The sequence below is a fragment of the Atta colombica genome, unplaced genomic scaffold, assembly GCF_001594045.1.
Source record: "Atta colombica isolate Treedump-2 unplaced genomic scaffold, Acol1.0 scaffold126, whole genome shotgun sequence".
In the NCBI taxonomy this organism is placed as follows: domain Eukaryota; kingdom Metazoa; phylum Arthropoda; class Insecta; order Hymenoptera; family Formicidae; genus Atta; species Atta colombica.
In genome coordinates this window covers 7420930-7433470 of record NW_017259213.1, presented here as the reverse complement: position 1 = coordinate 7433470, position 12541 = coordinate 7420930, and the positions used below count along the sequence as shown (strand labels likewise).

Genomic DNA, 12541 nt, shown 5'->3' with positions numbered 1-12541 from the left:
GTTATGAAAAAAATTCTAAAAAAGAGCTTATCAGAAAAATTGCAAGAAGTACGCGGAAACTTTGTGAGTAAATTATCCATGTTTGTGTTCCTCTTCTGCAACTCTCGCGATTATTATTCGCGCTTTCATGGGCAAGCTGGTCCACTTAATGCGGGTCTGATGGGACGTTCCTTTTTAGAAAACTACAGGAAAGACGAGCGAGTCCATAATTCATGAATCCAAAAGATTCGCCGTCACGATGCGCCGAAATTCTATATTTGTCTTTCTGGCGAGGTTGCGTTGGAAGAAGTTGTCCCGGGCGCGGTTCGCCACGCACTCTGGGGCGCCTCACCTGCTAGACTCGAGCCTGAGGTGCCCCAGGTGGATCCGTCAGAAAGTACTCGACGGCTGGACAGTATCGCGAGCGCTGGCGCGAAAGCGGGTCTCGTCGAATACTTTCGTTCCGCGCGTCGTAAGCAACGCGCTTACGACTTTAGTTCGTCTTTACAGTCTCTTCGTTGACACAAGATTGACAATATTAATTTTTCACAACATTGAAAGTGTTGATCGTCGAGGAAAACGTCGATTTTTCTTAAATTCTCTCGAAAATCGATCTCATAATCGTATTTTCATTTCCTTAAAGATCCCTGGGCGTAACTCGCGGAAACAAGCGTGAACGAGTGGAGTGTAGGTGAGTGTAAACAATCGGCGTGCTTTCTTTACTCTCACGTTACCCTGTCATTTCTTCCTAAAAATTTCACTTTGTGTTCTAACATCCTATACGCTCCGATCTCTCTTTTATGCGTGACGCTGATAAACGCGTGTGCATTTCGCATTTCCGAGAAAGGATCGGTCGACGCATCGGCGAACGGCTTTTCCTCGTCGAGGATATTACGCGAGTGGCATTGTCAGTCTCTTACATAACGAGTCGTGCGCGGCAGGAGCGATGAGAATCTTCTCGGTACACGACAATTATTCGAGCGTTTGATTAACACGTTTATCGATTTCGAATTGCGTTTTCCCGCGATCGTTCGCTGATAACGATCGGTCGCCGCGTGAGTGATCGACCACAAACTGTATTTGGCGTGAAAGCCAAGGTGTTCGTTCTCGCTGATAGATTCTCAGTGTCGCGCGATCCTAAAATGGATTCGAGCGCGATCGAACGAGCCCGCTTCACGTTTTCAACCAAAATGGCGACGTCCTTGATGAGGTCACGTGTTCAGCGTCGCTGTCCACTTGTTGTTAGGGTCACCGCGCGTACACTTTTAAACTGAATTGTCACTCTGAAATCTTACTCTTAAAGACTGAAAATTGAGCCACTCTGTTTCAATTTTCATTCTTTAGAATGAGATTCAAAAGAATTTAGAGTATAAGAAGTGAGTTAGGCCCTTTTTTGTATGTCATATATCTTATATACGTTATGTTTTACAGTGACTATAATTGTTTAAATGTTTTGGAGCGGAATCTCATTCTAAACAGTCGAAATTGAGCCAGCTTAGTGAAGAGTGAGATCTTTGAAAGTGAGATTTCACTCTTCAAAGTGAGATGCACTTTAAGAATTTTAGAGAGTATGTGTTGACGTAATAAGGCATAAAAGATGCTACGGGAATGTAAATGTAGTTAACCGCTCTCGCTTAAATCGCTGATTTTCACGCGTCCCGCCGCGCGTTGAAATCACCGCGACGACGCGATGCGGCGCGGCGAGCCGGCCATGATTCAAACATCCCGCGTGCATTTTATCTCGATCTATTTAACGAAAAGAGTTTCGCCAATGTCGATTAATTCAAATCTCCCGTTGTTCGTGTTGCGTTGATGCAGCGATCAGGGCTGCAAAAACGGTCAAAATTAATGAAACGTTAGTGAAATCTTGTCGATGTAGCTTTTCGAAGAAATGCAGGCGTATGGATCTTAATCATGAATTTATTTGACAAGTAATATGTATTTTTTGGGATTTTATTTACTTTAAAGCTTGTAAATAATTTAAGAATAAATTTTTATTAAACAGATTAACTCTGTATGATAAAATTTTAGGTTTAGTACAGTCAAAAATTAATGAAAAGTTGGATAAAAATCTCTCTGTTCGAATTCCGTGAATATCATAAAATTATGAATAAAATTCTGAGAATTATGTTTATATTTTAATTTATATATTATATCAAGAACTCTGCTGCATAAATTATTTAATCTATTTTCGTAAAAAAACGTGAATCTATTGACAATTATAGATAGAAAAATTATTATTTTCTATTAAGAATATAATAATGACCCATTTAATGATATTACTGTATGATGATCTATTACTGTTAAGGATGATTATGTTAAATGAATTTTTTACCGTTACTCTCACAAGTTTATCCTGCCAAGACAAAGTGCGTAAAATGTCATGGACTTTTCGAGTTATTCGCTTTTACACGCTGACGCATCTCTGACGTCACACACATATCCAATAAGGTGAGACTAACATGGTTGTATGGCGGATTACCAAAGAAGTGTGTTGTCAATGCAAAGTGCATACTTGTCCTTTTAGATCTATTCATGAGATATGTTTATTGGCGCGTTTACGACCTCCATTGAGATGGCAAGAAAGCAGAGAAACAAAGGAACATTAATTTTTAAACATGCTTATGAAATAATTTTTACACATGCATATGATACATTGAGCACGTTGAAGTATTTATTGCAAAATTTAATTTATTAATTGCAAAAATTGATTTGCTTATTAAAATTTCTTAAATTTCCTCTTGCATTATTAAACAATAAAATAAACGTGTAATTGAAGAACTTGTAATTAACAACGTTAAATGAGTTAAGTCATTAAGAAATTATACGAGTGGACTATGTATATACCGCAGACTTCTATAAAGTACTTAAAAATCACATTAAACACATTTAATGTATAGTCGTTTTAAAACCACACTTTACGACCATAGATCCTAAAAGATAGAAAAAGTTTAAATACTTATACATACCTGTTCAGATTCTGAGGTGGGGAGAACGCGTGCGTAATTCCAACCGCAAGGACGCAAATGTTCAGAGGCGTAGGCAAAGCTCTTTTTGAAATGGATTAAATTGCTCCATTCGTGAAACTTTTCGTAATGAAGCGACAACTGAGACAGTCAAATTGAGCGCTTAATACCTAACATAGTTAGAACTTGAAATGTTACAGCAATAATATATAATCTATATATACTAGCACTTATTACACAAAAAGAACTTTTGCTGAAATATTGAACTACATACAGATCTGAAAATAATTTCGTTGGACTATCAAAATAATTTTAAAACGTTCAAGCTAATTGCTAGAATGTTAAAACTGTTTGCAGCATGCTTGCGTTTTCTATATAATTATTTTAATGGTTCAACAACATTATTTTTAGATCTATACCTGTTTAAATTTTTAAATATTTCTCAGCAAAAATCGTTCTTTCGATATTATACTCTAATTACAGTATTAATTGTAATCAGAAAAAAATCTTGTGTAAACTTTTACATTTTTCTGTTCCAGAGAATTATAATATTCAACTATTCGTCTAGTATTTTGTGTTATTCTTAATGCCAATAAAAAAATAATCCGTTCATTCTACTGCTAGTTTAATTTTTGCAGTTTAATTATTGCAGTGGAATTATTATCTCAAGAGCCGCAGCGAGAAATTAATTGTTTCTCAATTGCGCGTCTTTTCGGATGAACAGACAGCTCAATCCGCGCGAGCTCTGCGATCAAGGATTCATGAATGCTTATGAGAGAAGTCACTTACGCCATTGATGTAGGGCATAAAGTAACCAGCCGTACATGGTGTCTTTAACCATCTCGATATCATATCACGCGTACTATATCGCGAGGTGATCGCGACCACAGGCCCGCGTGCCACCGCGGCCTTCGGCTTCTTTCTTTACTGAGAGAGCTTCCCGATGAATTATTACACCTCCGTGAGCTGCGTGTTCCTCATATGTGCGTCGACGTAGCGGAAGAATGAGAAGAGGGATGGCGCGCTCGCGGCGGCAGGACTAATATCTTGAATCAAATCCCGTATTATCAAAGGAACCATGGTGTTCTTAGCGTCACTCTCAGATCTGACGCATAAAGTGTAATATTAAATTTAATTTTCTCAAAGATCTTTAATGTTACAATAAGATGATTTCCAAGCAGAATAATTTAATAGATCGCGATTCATTTTAACGTCGAAATGATGTTAAAATGAATCGTGATTGAAAGAAAAGTAGTTTTTAATTATTTTGTAGCCATTTTGATGTCAAAATACATTACGTTGTGTTTGATAGACTTTTTATCTTGCTTGGGCCATCAAGAGTGTAAACAATTTTTTTTATTCTCTCTTGAAATTTTCTTCTTTCTCAATTCAAAATATTTCACGCTTACTTTGATTAAAATAAAAGTGATATCGTTTAATTGAAAAAGATATTGTTGACCGAAAAGTTCATTTCAATAGTATCTTTATTTTCAGTTTTTGGATATTTTTTATATAAATTAATTATTATTCCGATTGTAACAGAGCGCGAGAAGAAACATTATTGCTCATGGTCTGTTAGCTGAATTCTTCCTTGCAACGACTGAATAATCCAACAGGAACATCAGGACCACATAGCAGACATGATCGAATGATGGAGGTGATTTCGACACGCCGATACGAGGCCCGTCCACCAGCGAATACCCACTCTTCTATTCTCGTGAGTAACATTTTCTCCAACCTCTTCAGAATGCATTTTCTCAGATACTCACGCGTTTCTCCTTCAGAGTTCACATTCTCGCGTCTACATTTCCTATATTCGAAAAACTCTAATATACGAATAAGTACTGGAATAATAAGGACAATTGAGAGTTAGTGATGTAGACAATGAGTAATAAAAATTTTTCTAAAAGCAATATATAATTACATAAGTAGACGTTTCGACTCTAAATATTCTATATGAAATATTGATAAAATAATGAATTATTTAATTTTGCTGGTCTGTTCCGATTTATTTGAACCAAAATTATTTTCTTATAGATACTAATATTTTATTCAAAAACTTTTTTTCTCTGTATTTGACTTTTGTTATGCTGTCCTTGCAATTATGTCCTTTTTTTATGAAATTATTTTTTATTTTTTAGAACTTTTTAATTATGCTGATCCAAACTATATAATTATATAGTAAAAACAAACAACAATTAGTATAAAGACATGTGATATTTTAATTGTATAGTAAATTTAAATAGAACAACAGAGAGAAGGAGAGAGAAAGAGAGTGAAAAACTGTTAAAAATAAATCTAAGAAATTAACACAGAAATTGAATAAAAAATGAATAAAAGATAGATTTGGCGAATGATAGATTGATCGATATTTATTGAATAAATTATTTCACGCTTCGATAGATAAAAATTTGTCAATTTATTACTTGATAAATTTCTGTATACAATTAATGGCTCTTCTCAATAATATTTTCGTACAACCTTAAATTCTTCAGCACGTTAAATATTTCTGATTAATTATTCTTGAATTGTTGTAATTCATATAATTGTGTTGGACACAATGCAAATCATTCACGCATTTATTCATCAGAGTCGTTCTTGCAAATGATCTTACTCCGCATTAACATTCCTGTCGGATCAGAATCTGCTGGGTGTCGGTCAGAAGTTTAGTCGCGTGTAACATGGAGTAAGAAAGCGGTTAAGGCGAAGTTATTTGCGGTAGACGTACTTCTCATGATACGTAACTTCCCCAGAATGTCCTTAGCCGAAAGGAATCGCATCTTCGATGGTCTCGCTCGTAGGCGGATTTACATACATATTGTTTCCTTTTTCAGGTTGACCCTGAGAACTCCGTGGCATTAATCAAAGAAGGTAAATTCCTCGAACAAAAATATTAATCTACGAACGAAAACGGTAATCTATAGGCTATTTATATTGCTAGCGTGCACTGAAAATTTATTAAGATTTACTGCCGCTATTAATACTGTTATAATTCATCATAATCAAAAGAGTAGAAAAAAGAACATTAAATATTCTGAATGATAAATGTGAAATAAATATTCTATATACTATCAGTCTACTTATAAAATATTATTAATTTTGCTAGAATATCTTCTTTGAATTTCCAAGAGCGTATTTTCGAGATGCGCTAACAATAAAACTCGAAAGAGATTAAGGTACTACAAGAGATGTATGATCTAAAAGTTTTAGTATCTAAGTGAATTTATATCTGTCAAATCTTCATCTTATCACTCAACAACAAAAGATTAGATACTGTAAATTGAGCATTTTGGAAAAGAATCTTTTCTGTCAGTCTTTCCATTTTTTTTATTTGACAAATATCGCGATCACAAAAGTAACTGTTTACTCGAGGTATATAACTGTTATCTCGCTCCTTCGGCGTGTCAGAAGTGCTTGCAAAAGCGCAATAGTTGACAGTAATGTCGACAGAGGCATAAAGGCACCTCTCCCTGTGCCATCATCGACTCATCATCCGCGTTTTATGTCCGTTTGTTCGGGACCGAGAAATTAGTTTTGCGAAACAATGCCGGTATTGCGAGTGAAGCTGAAAGAGTGCCCGCTTCCGTCTTTCAGAAGAATGGGAGACCCGCAAGAAAAAGGAGATTACCACCACGCGGCAAATCGAGACGAGAGTGAAGCGACAGGTTGTCCTCGAAGACGGAGAGGTCGTCGTCGATTCTGGACCCCTTGTTACCACAAACACAACCGAAGACGTCGAACAACAGGAACATACGACTCAGGAGGTTCGCACGTTTGTTAAATATCCGTTTGTTAATATATTCTCTAAGACTTTTAGAATCACTCTGAAGAGTCAAATCAAAGATTGAAAATTGAGCCACTCTATTTTAAGACCCAATTTTCATTCTCTAGAATGAGATTTCAAAGAATTTAGAAAATATAAATGGCTCAAGATAAATTTAATACACGGAAAGAACGGATTTGCTGAAATATCTAAAAATAAGCATACAGATCTGAAAATAATTTTGTTGGGCCAGCAACTAAAAATTTATTTTCATAGTCCAACAAAATTATTTTCAGATCTGTAGCTAACTAAATTTTTAGATACTTTAGCAAGATCGTTATTTCCATGTATAATATACAATAAACATAAATGACACAAATAATCACGATCTCTTAAAATCTATTCTATTTAGTAATAATACTAAATTCTTATACCTCACATTTCTGCCTCCCCTTATAATAATCAATAAAATCCCAGATTGCATATTGCTAGTCGTCTCGTAATAATTTTTATGAGATGGAAGACGAAACGAGTAACAGTCGGCAGAATTTTTTTCTTTCTTATTTTTCGACACGCGTCCATTGTTTATTGATTCTGCATACATTTGCGTATCAGAATCGGCTTGCTTTGTAGTATTACGCGCCCGCGTAAGGAAACATACTTTTAACTGGTTCGCGAACCGGTGTTTAGAGACGCACGACCGGGGATCAACCGCAGGAGGTCGATTGGCGGCCGGCGGCAGGTGGTACTGTGACCGGAAATGGCGGTAATATCGTGCAAAAGGAGCTGAATGAGACGGTGGTGAGGAGCCGCGAGGAGATCGAAGAGAGACTCGAGACGGAGGATCGTCAGCAGTTGGGAGATATCTCGGACGAGGTATATATGCAGTATGCACCCGCGACACACCCACCATCTGAATTCCACCTGCGCGTGCCACGGGGTACACGGCTGTATGCGCATTCTCTTTCCTGGCGCGGCGTCACGCGCCGCGAAAAGGTCGCGCTGTTTGTTCTCCAGAGTCTCGTCGTCTCGTCCCGTCTGATAGCTCGCCGCGCCGTGCCGACATGTCTCAAGCTCAGTGAGATTCGGTCAGCACCAGATATTCACTTCATCATCGTTACGAAATCATTTGCGAAGCTGCTGAAAGAAAGCATGTTTGAGCGATGTTTCTCTAAGGGAGGTCTTAATGCCATACATTTTTGCTGATATTACGATTTTTTGTATACCTGGTAAAATGTATACTGAAAAAAAATAGAAATAGTACAGCTTTGAAAAATTTCCTTTTTATTTAATTTCTTTCTGTAAAAATTTTTACAAGTTTTATATGTATCGCAAAACGACTTTATTGAAGTATTTAAAAATTTTGATACAAATCTGAAAGTAATTTTCTTGGATTGTTAAAATAATTATGCAGGAAATTCAAGTACAATATAAGCAAAAAGTTTTGACATTCTAGTAACCAGTTTGAGCATCCTGCTAAGCTATGTTCAGATTTCCATCCGAGTGCCGTCGATCCAAATATCACTACATCTTCATTATTTAACCGAATGTGAAACAAAGATGACACGATACCAGAGAAGCACTCGAGGAATCTGAACACACTCTTACTACATAATTATTTTTATAACGATATTCAACAACATTCAGATTTGTATCTAGCTAATATTTTAAATATTTTAGCAAAATCGTGATAGCAATCGAACAGCAGCTTACATTTAGATTAGAATCTTCTCTTTAGTTTAATCATTTTTTAAAAATAATATATATTTATTTACTTCTGAAATAATAAATTCGTATAAATCCAGAATGTTATCTTGACGTTTATGTTATTTGACAAAGTAATGATAATAAATTCAAAAATGCATACCGAGAGAGATAAAAATATCACAATTCTGAAGAATTTCTCTCGTATTTAATTTCTTTTGTAAATTAAAAGTTTTTAGAAATTTTACAACTAAGAATTAAATGTCTTATATTCAAATTAAAATTCTTTCTTCGTTTTATCCGTTTTAAAAATAAAATGATATGATGTGTCCATTTACTCTTCTGAAATACACATCAATTTCTGATAGCTATTTTATTATCACATTTATTCCTGATGCTATAATCATAAACTATAAATTAAGAATGTAGTTTGACGTTTATGTCGTTTGACATGGTAATAGCGATAGATCGTCACGTTCCAAGTGTCATAATAACACACTATACGTTTAACGCGTGTTAGCGCAGCTAGACAAATCCGAGAATAGCTCGGTGTAGAGAAAAAAAAAGCTCTCACTCTCCCCCGATACCAATCTATACGACATGCAATCGCATCCACGTAAATCGCAACGAGGTTTCACAAACCTCGCGGGGATACCCGGATTGCGAAAGACGGGCAACAGGTATAATACGCGAGAGGAGACGCTCTCGCGCGCATGAACGATTCAGGACGGAGGAGGTCGAATCGTTCTGGGACGAAGAGGACGAAGGAAGGACGGAGAGTTAAACGGCGAACTGGCACTGTCGAGCGAGAGAGGGAACGGGAGCGCAAGGGAGAAGGGGATCGTGAAAAGCGAGAGACAAAAAGAGAGAGAGAAAGAGAGAGAAAGGGATCTCAAGAAGTGGAAGTCGATGATCTCTCGATTTTGCACTCCCTTCACCCAATGGCGATGAAGGAGCCATGAGATGCCCGCAGCCGCAGCCGCAGTCTCAGCAGCTGTTCCGCACGTCTCTGGACCGCGGGTGCGATCAGCCGCAAATCCGACCGCGATAGTGTCCCGTGCCTCCTTCTCGTCAGTGGAATCGCCGCGGGGGTGTTGCTCCTCGCGAGCATTCCTCGGAATTCGTCCGCTCTTCTGTCTCTGTGTGGTCCTTAGAGTCTCAAGATTACTCGTCATCGAACAGGACCAGTCGTCCTCGCGCGAGAGATGCCGGGACAATCGCTCCGCGGAAAAAAGACACGCGCCGCTTGATCGGACGCACGACGTACCGTCTGGACGTATCGTGTCTCTTTACCAAGATAGTTGCAGGTATAATTAAGATATAAATTAGTCGTATTTCTATCAAAGTTACAACGGATCGTGGACTCGTTTCGAATAGAGATCTTATAAGATTGAGTTCGAGTTCTTTATCTTTTTTTTGTCAAATTTTGTTAAGTTAAAAAAGAAATATATATCAATTCGAGAGAAAATAAAAAAATGATGATTTTTTTTGTTGTACAATTTATTTATTAACGTCAAAAATGAAAATAAAGTTATTTAGTTTTTTATTGACTTTTGCGTGTTCCTTGGAATAAGATTGTATAAATAAGAATGAGATAGCATATATAAAAGAAACAGTATGCACATTCTTCATCCTTCTCATTCTTGTTTTGACAAAATTAGTCAGACTTTGCAGTTATAGGATTTCCAATTTTGAAATGCATAACGCGCCCGCTGCAAATAGATCAGATATGAAGTTTGATTGAAATTAAATAGTTTTATACGGCAAACAGATTTCTCGGTGTCTATCGCGGTTTGTCATGCTCGTCATCGTCCTCGGCGTGTTCGAATACTGAGTTGTTCTTTCGATGAAGGTCGGAGAATCGTGTCGTGTCATCATTTTAACCGGCACTTTGTATAATATTTAATTTGATTGTCTGATGAGACACGCATAGATTTCTTAACATAATTATTTGATATATAGATTTCAGTTGAGAATTAAGAAAATCAGTATTGCGAATGTCGAACTTATCAGATATTTTAATAAAGAAAGTTATAAATATAAAGTTATAAAAATGAAAACCAAAGAGAGAGAGAGAGAGTGAGAGAGAGAAAGAGAGAGAGAGAAAGAGAGAGAGAACTTAAAATTAAATCAATGATTAAGACAATTCAATATTAACAAATATTGAAACATACCGTATTTTTATTGGCAATTATTTATCGGCTTGTCATCATTGATTTATTTAAACAGATCACAAGACAGTAACCAATAACTATTATTGGCTTTTTTTTGTTATTAAATTTAAGTAATTTAAATATTAGATCTCTACATGTTAAACATTCATTAATTAAAATTTAGAAAAATCGCGATAATTTTTTTATTTATTACTTTTCCTTTCTCATTTGTGATATATCTTTACATATTTATTAGTACAGATTGCATGTATTTGCTCTATTATATCTTGTTGAACGTCACATCCCATTTTAAAAGCATAAATAAATCAATATTTTCGTGAAAGAAGGAAGAAAAGGCACAGCCAAACCAGTTAATTTTACCGTGTATACAAAGAAAAATGATTTGCAGAGACAATAATTAATCGCGAGTGTCTGACAAGAGTTAATACGGGTCTACTCTGCTTTTCAGGCATACCAAAAGGCGGTGCGTAACAATAGAGGTGACTTACGAGTCGCTCTTGCCGAATCCTCGAAACAATTGTCGTCACAATCTGGTCCACGGGTCATCCAGCACACGACTAGGTCAAACAAAGTCATCGACACCGAGAAGACCTTGGAGAAAAAGGAACTGAAGGCTGACGGATTAATCGTTACCGAGAAGAAGCGAACGGTCGAGCACGAAGAGGTGAGTCGCAGCAAAAACTGGTTAATATACTCATACCATCATTTTTCTCTTCTTGTCTCGGTTTACCTTCGCTAGTTTTACGAATTGTAAGACTATTTAATTATATATGTAAATTATATATGTAAATATATAATTAATATATTTATATAAATATAATAACACACAAAATACACACACACACACAAACACACACACGCGCGCACACACATACACACACACACACACACACACACACAAGTCGGAGAAATAGTTGCAAGTAATGCGATCGTTTTTGCTTCAGATTAAAGACGACGAAGTTCCGGACGACGGAAGGAACGACGACGACGTCTCTGAAACGAAGAAGGAAAGCTCGCAAAGGTATATCAAGAAAAGAGAAGAAGACGTAGTGGACTACATCTCGGCCGGCGAGAGAGTCGGCCGAGAAATGCGCTATGTTGCAGAGACAACCGAAGGAGAACGAATAGGCGACTGGTCACCATCACCGACGGGCATGCGGACGACTCGTTTTCACAAATATCCCGGTATGTGGCCTTTCTCTATTGATTTTCTATCGTTGCGTTCTACATATTTACGAATGGTTGATCAGATGATCAACGAATAATTGTGAGTGTAGTGTGTTCTGAAGTATAAAATATGACAGCTGATAAAACCGATTGAATTGCCTTCCATTCTCAAGATTGCTAGATGTTATATTTACTAAAAAAAATTTATATTCAAGAAAAATTATTTTTATTATCTCGATTTGAAAGATTAAAATTTATTGAAGAACATATAGAGATATCATATATTATATATACATATATTTTTTTTCTACTGATATGTTAATTCCTTTTCTTCAAAAAATCATTGCTAATTATTACAGGTTTCTCGGATGCCGCTCGGAAAGATGCCTTGACGAAGAAACCGTTGGACCTCGAGGAAGAAGACGAGGCGAGAAAATTCGAAACATCAAAGTGGCTGGAAAGCCATTTCGGCAGCGATTCGCGCTCTTCGCACGGATCTCTCGATGCCGAAGACTCTCCTCTTCCAACCAGCACTAACACGAGCTACATCAATGTCACCATGAAATCTTGCACGCCCAAGGAGCGCGATTATCAAAATGTAAGTTCCAGCCGCAATCAGCGACGTGGTCGAGAGACGAATTCGCCTTCAGGATATTTTCATGGAATCAGCGAATGGTCGGAACGATTTCAAGGAAAAGGTATGAAAAAAAGAGTAATTTATTATTAGGAAAAATAATTTTTTAATATTAATTCAATATTAATTCTCTTTCTTAAAAGAGATTCTCTTT

The 12541-nt window shown here is 36.7% G+C and overlaps 1 protein-coding gene across 2 annotated transcripts in view; it reads left to right on the top strand.

Annotated features, from left to right (window-relative positions):
* Positions 1–451: 451 nt before the first annotated feature.
* Positions 452–12541, top strand: part of LOC108694998 — a 16815-nt gene continuing 4725 nt past the window's right edge. For both annotated transcript variants that reach the window (XM_018204704.1, XM_018204705.1), the window contains exons 1-8: positions 452–670; positions 4488–4662; positions 5780–5816; positions 6540–6709; positions 7399–7584; positions 11035–11250; positions 11531–11771; positions 12113–12451. In XM_018204704.1, coding sequence (XP_018060193.1) covers positions 4594–4662; positions 5780–5816; positions 6540–6709; positions 7399–7584; positions 11035–11250; positions 11531–11771; positions 12113–12451 — 1258 coding nt within the window. In that variant the 5' untranslated portion in view covers positions 452–670; positions 4488–4593. The remainder of the gene's footprint in view (positions 671–4487; positions 4663–5779; positions 5817–6539; positions 6710–7398; positions 7585–11034; positions 11251–11530; positions 11772–12112; positions 12452–12541) is intronic.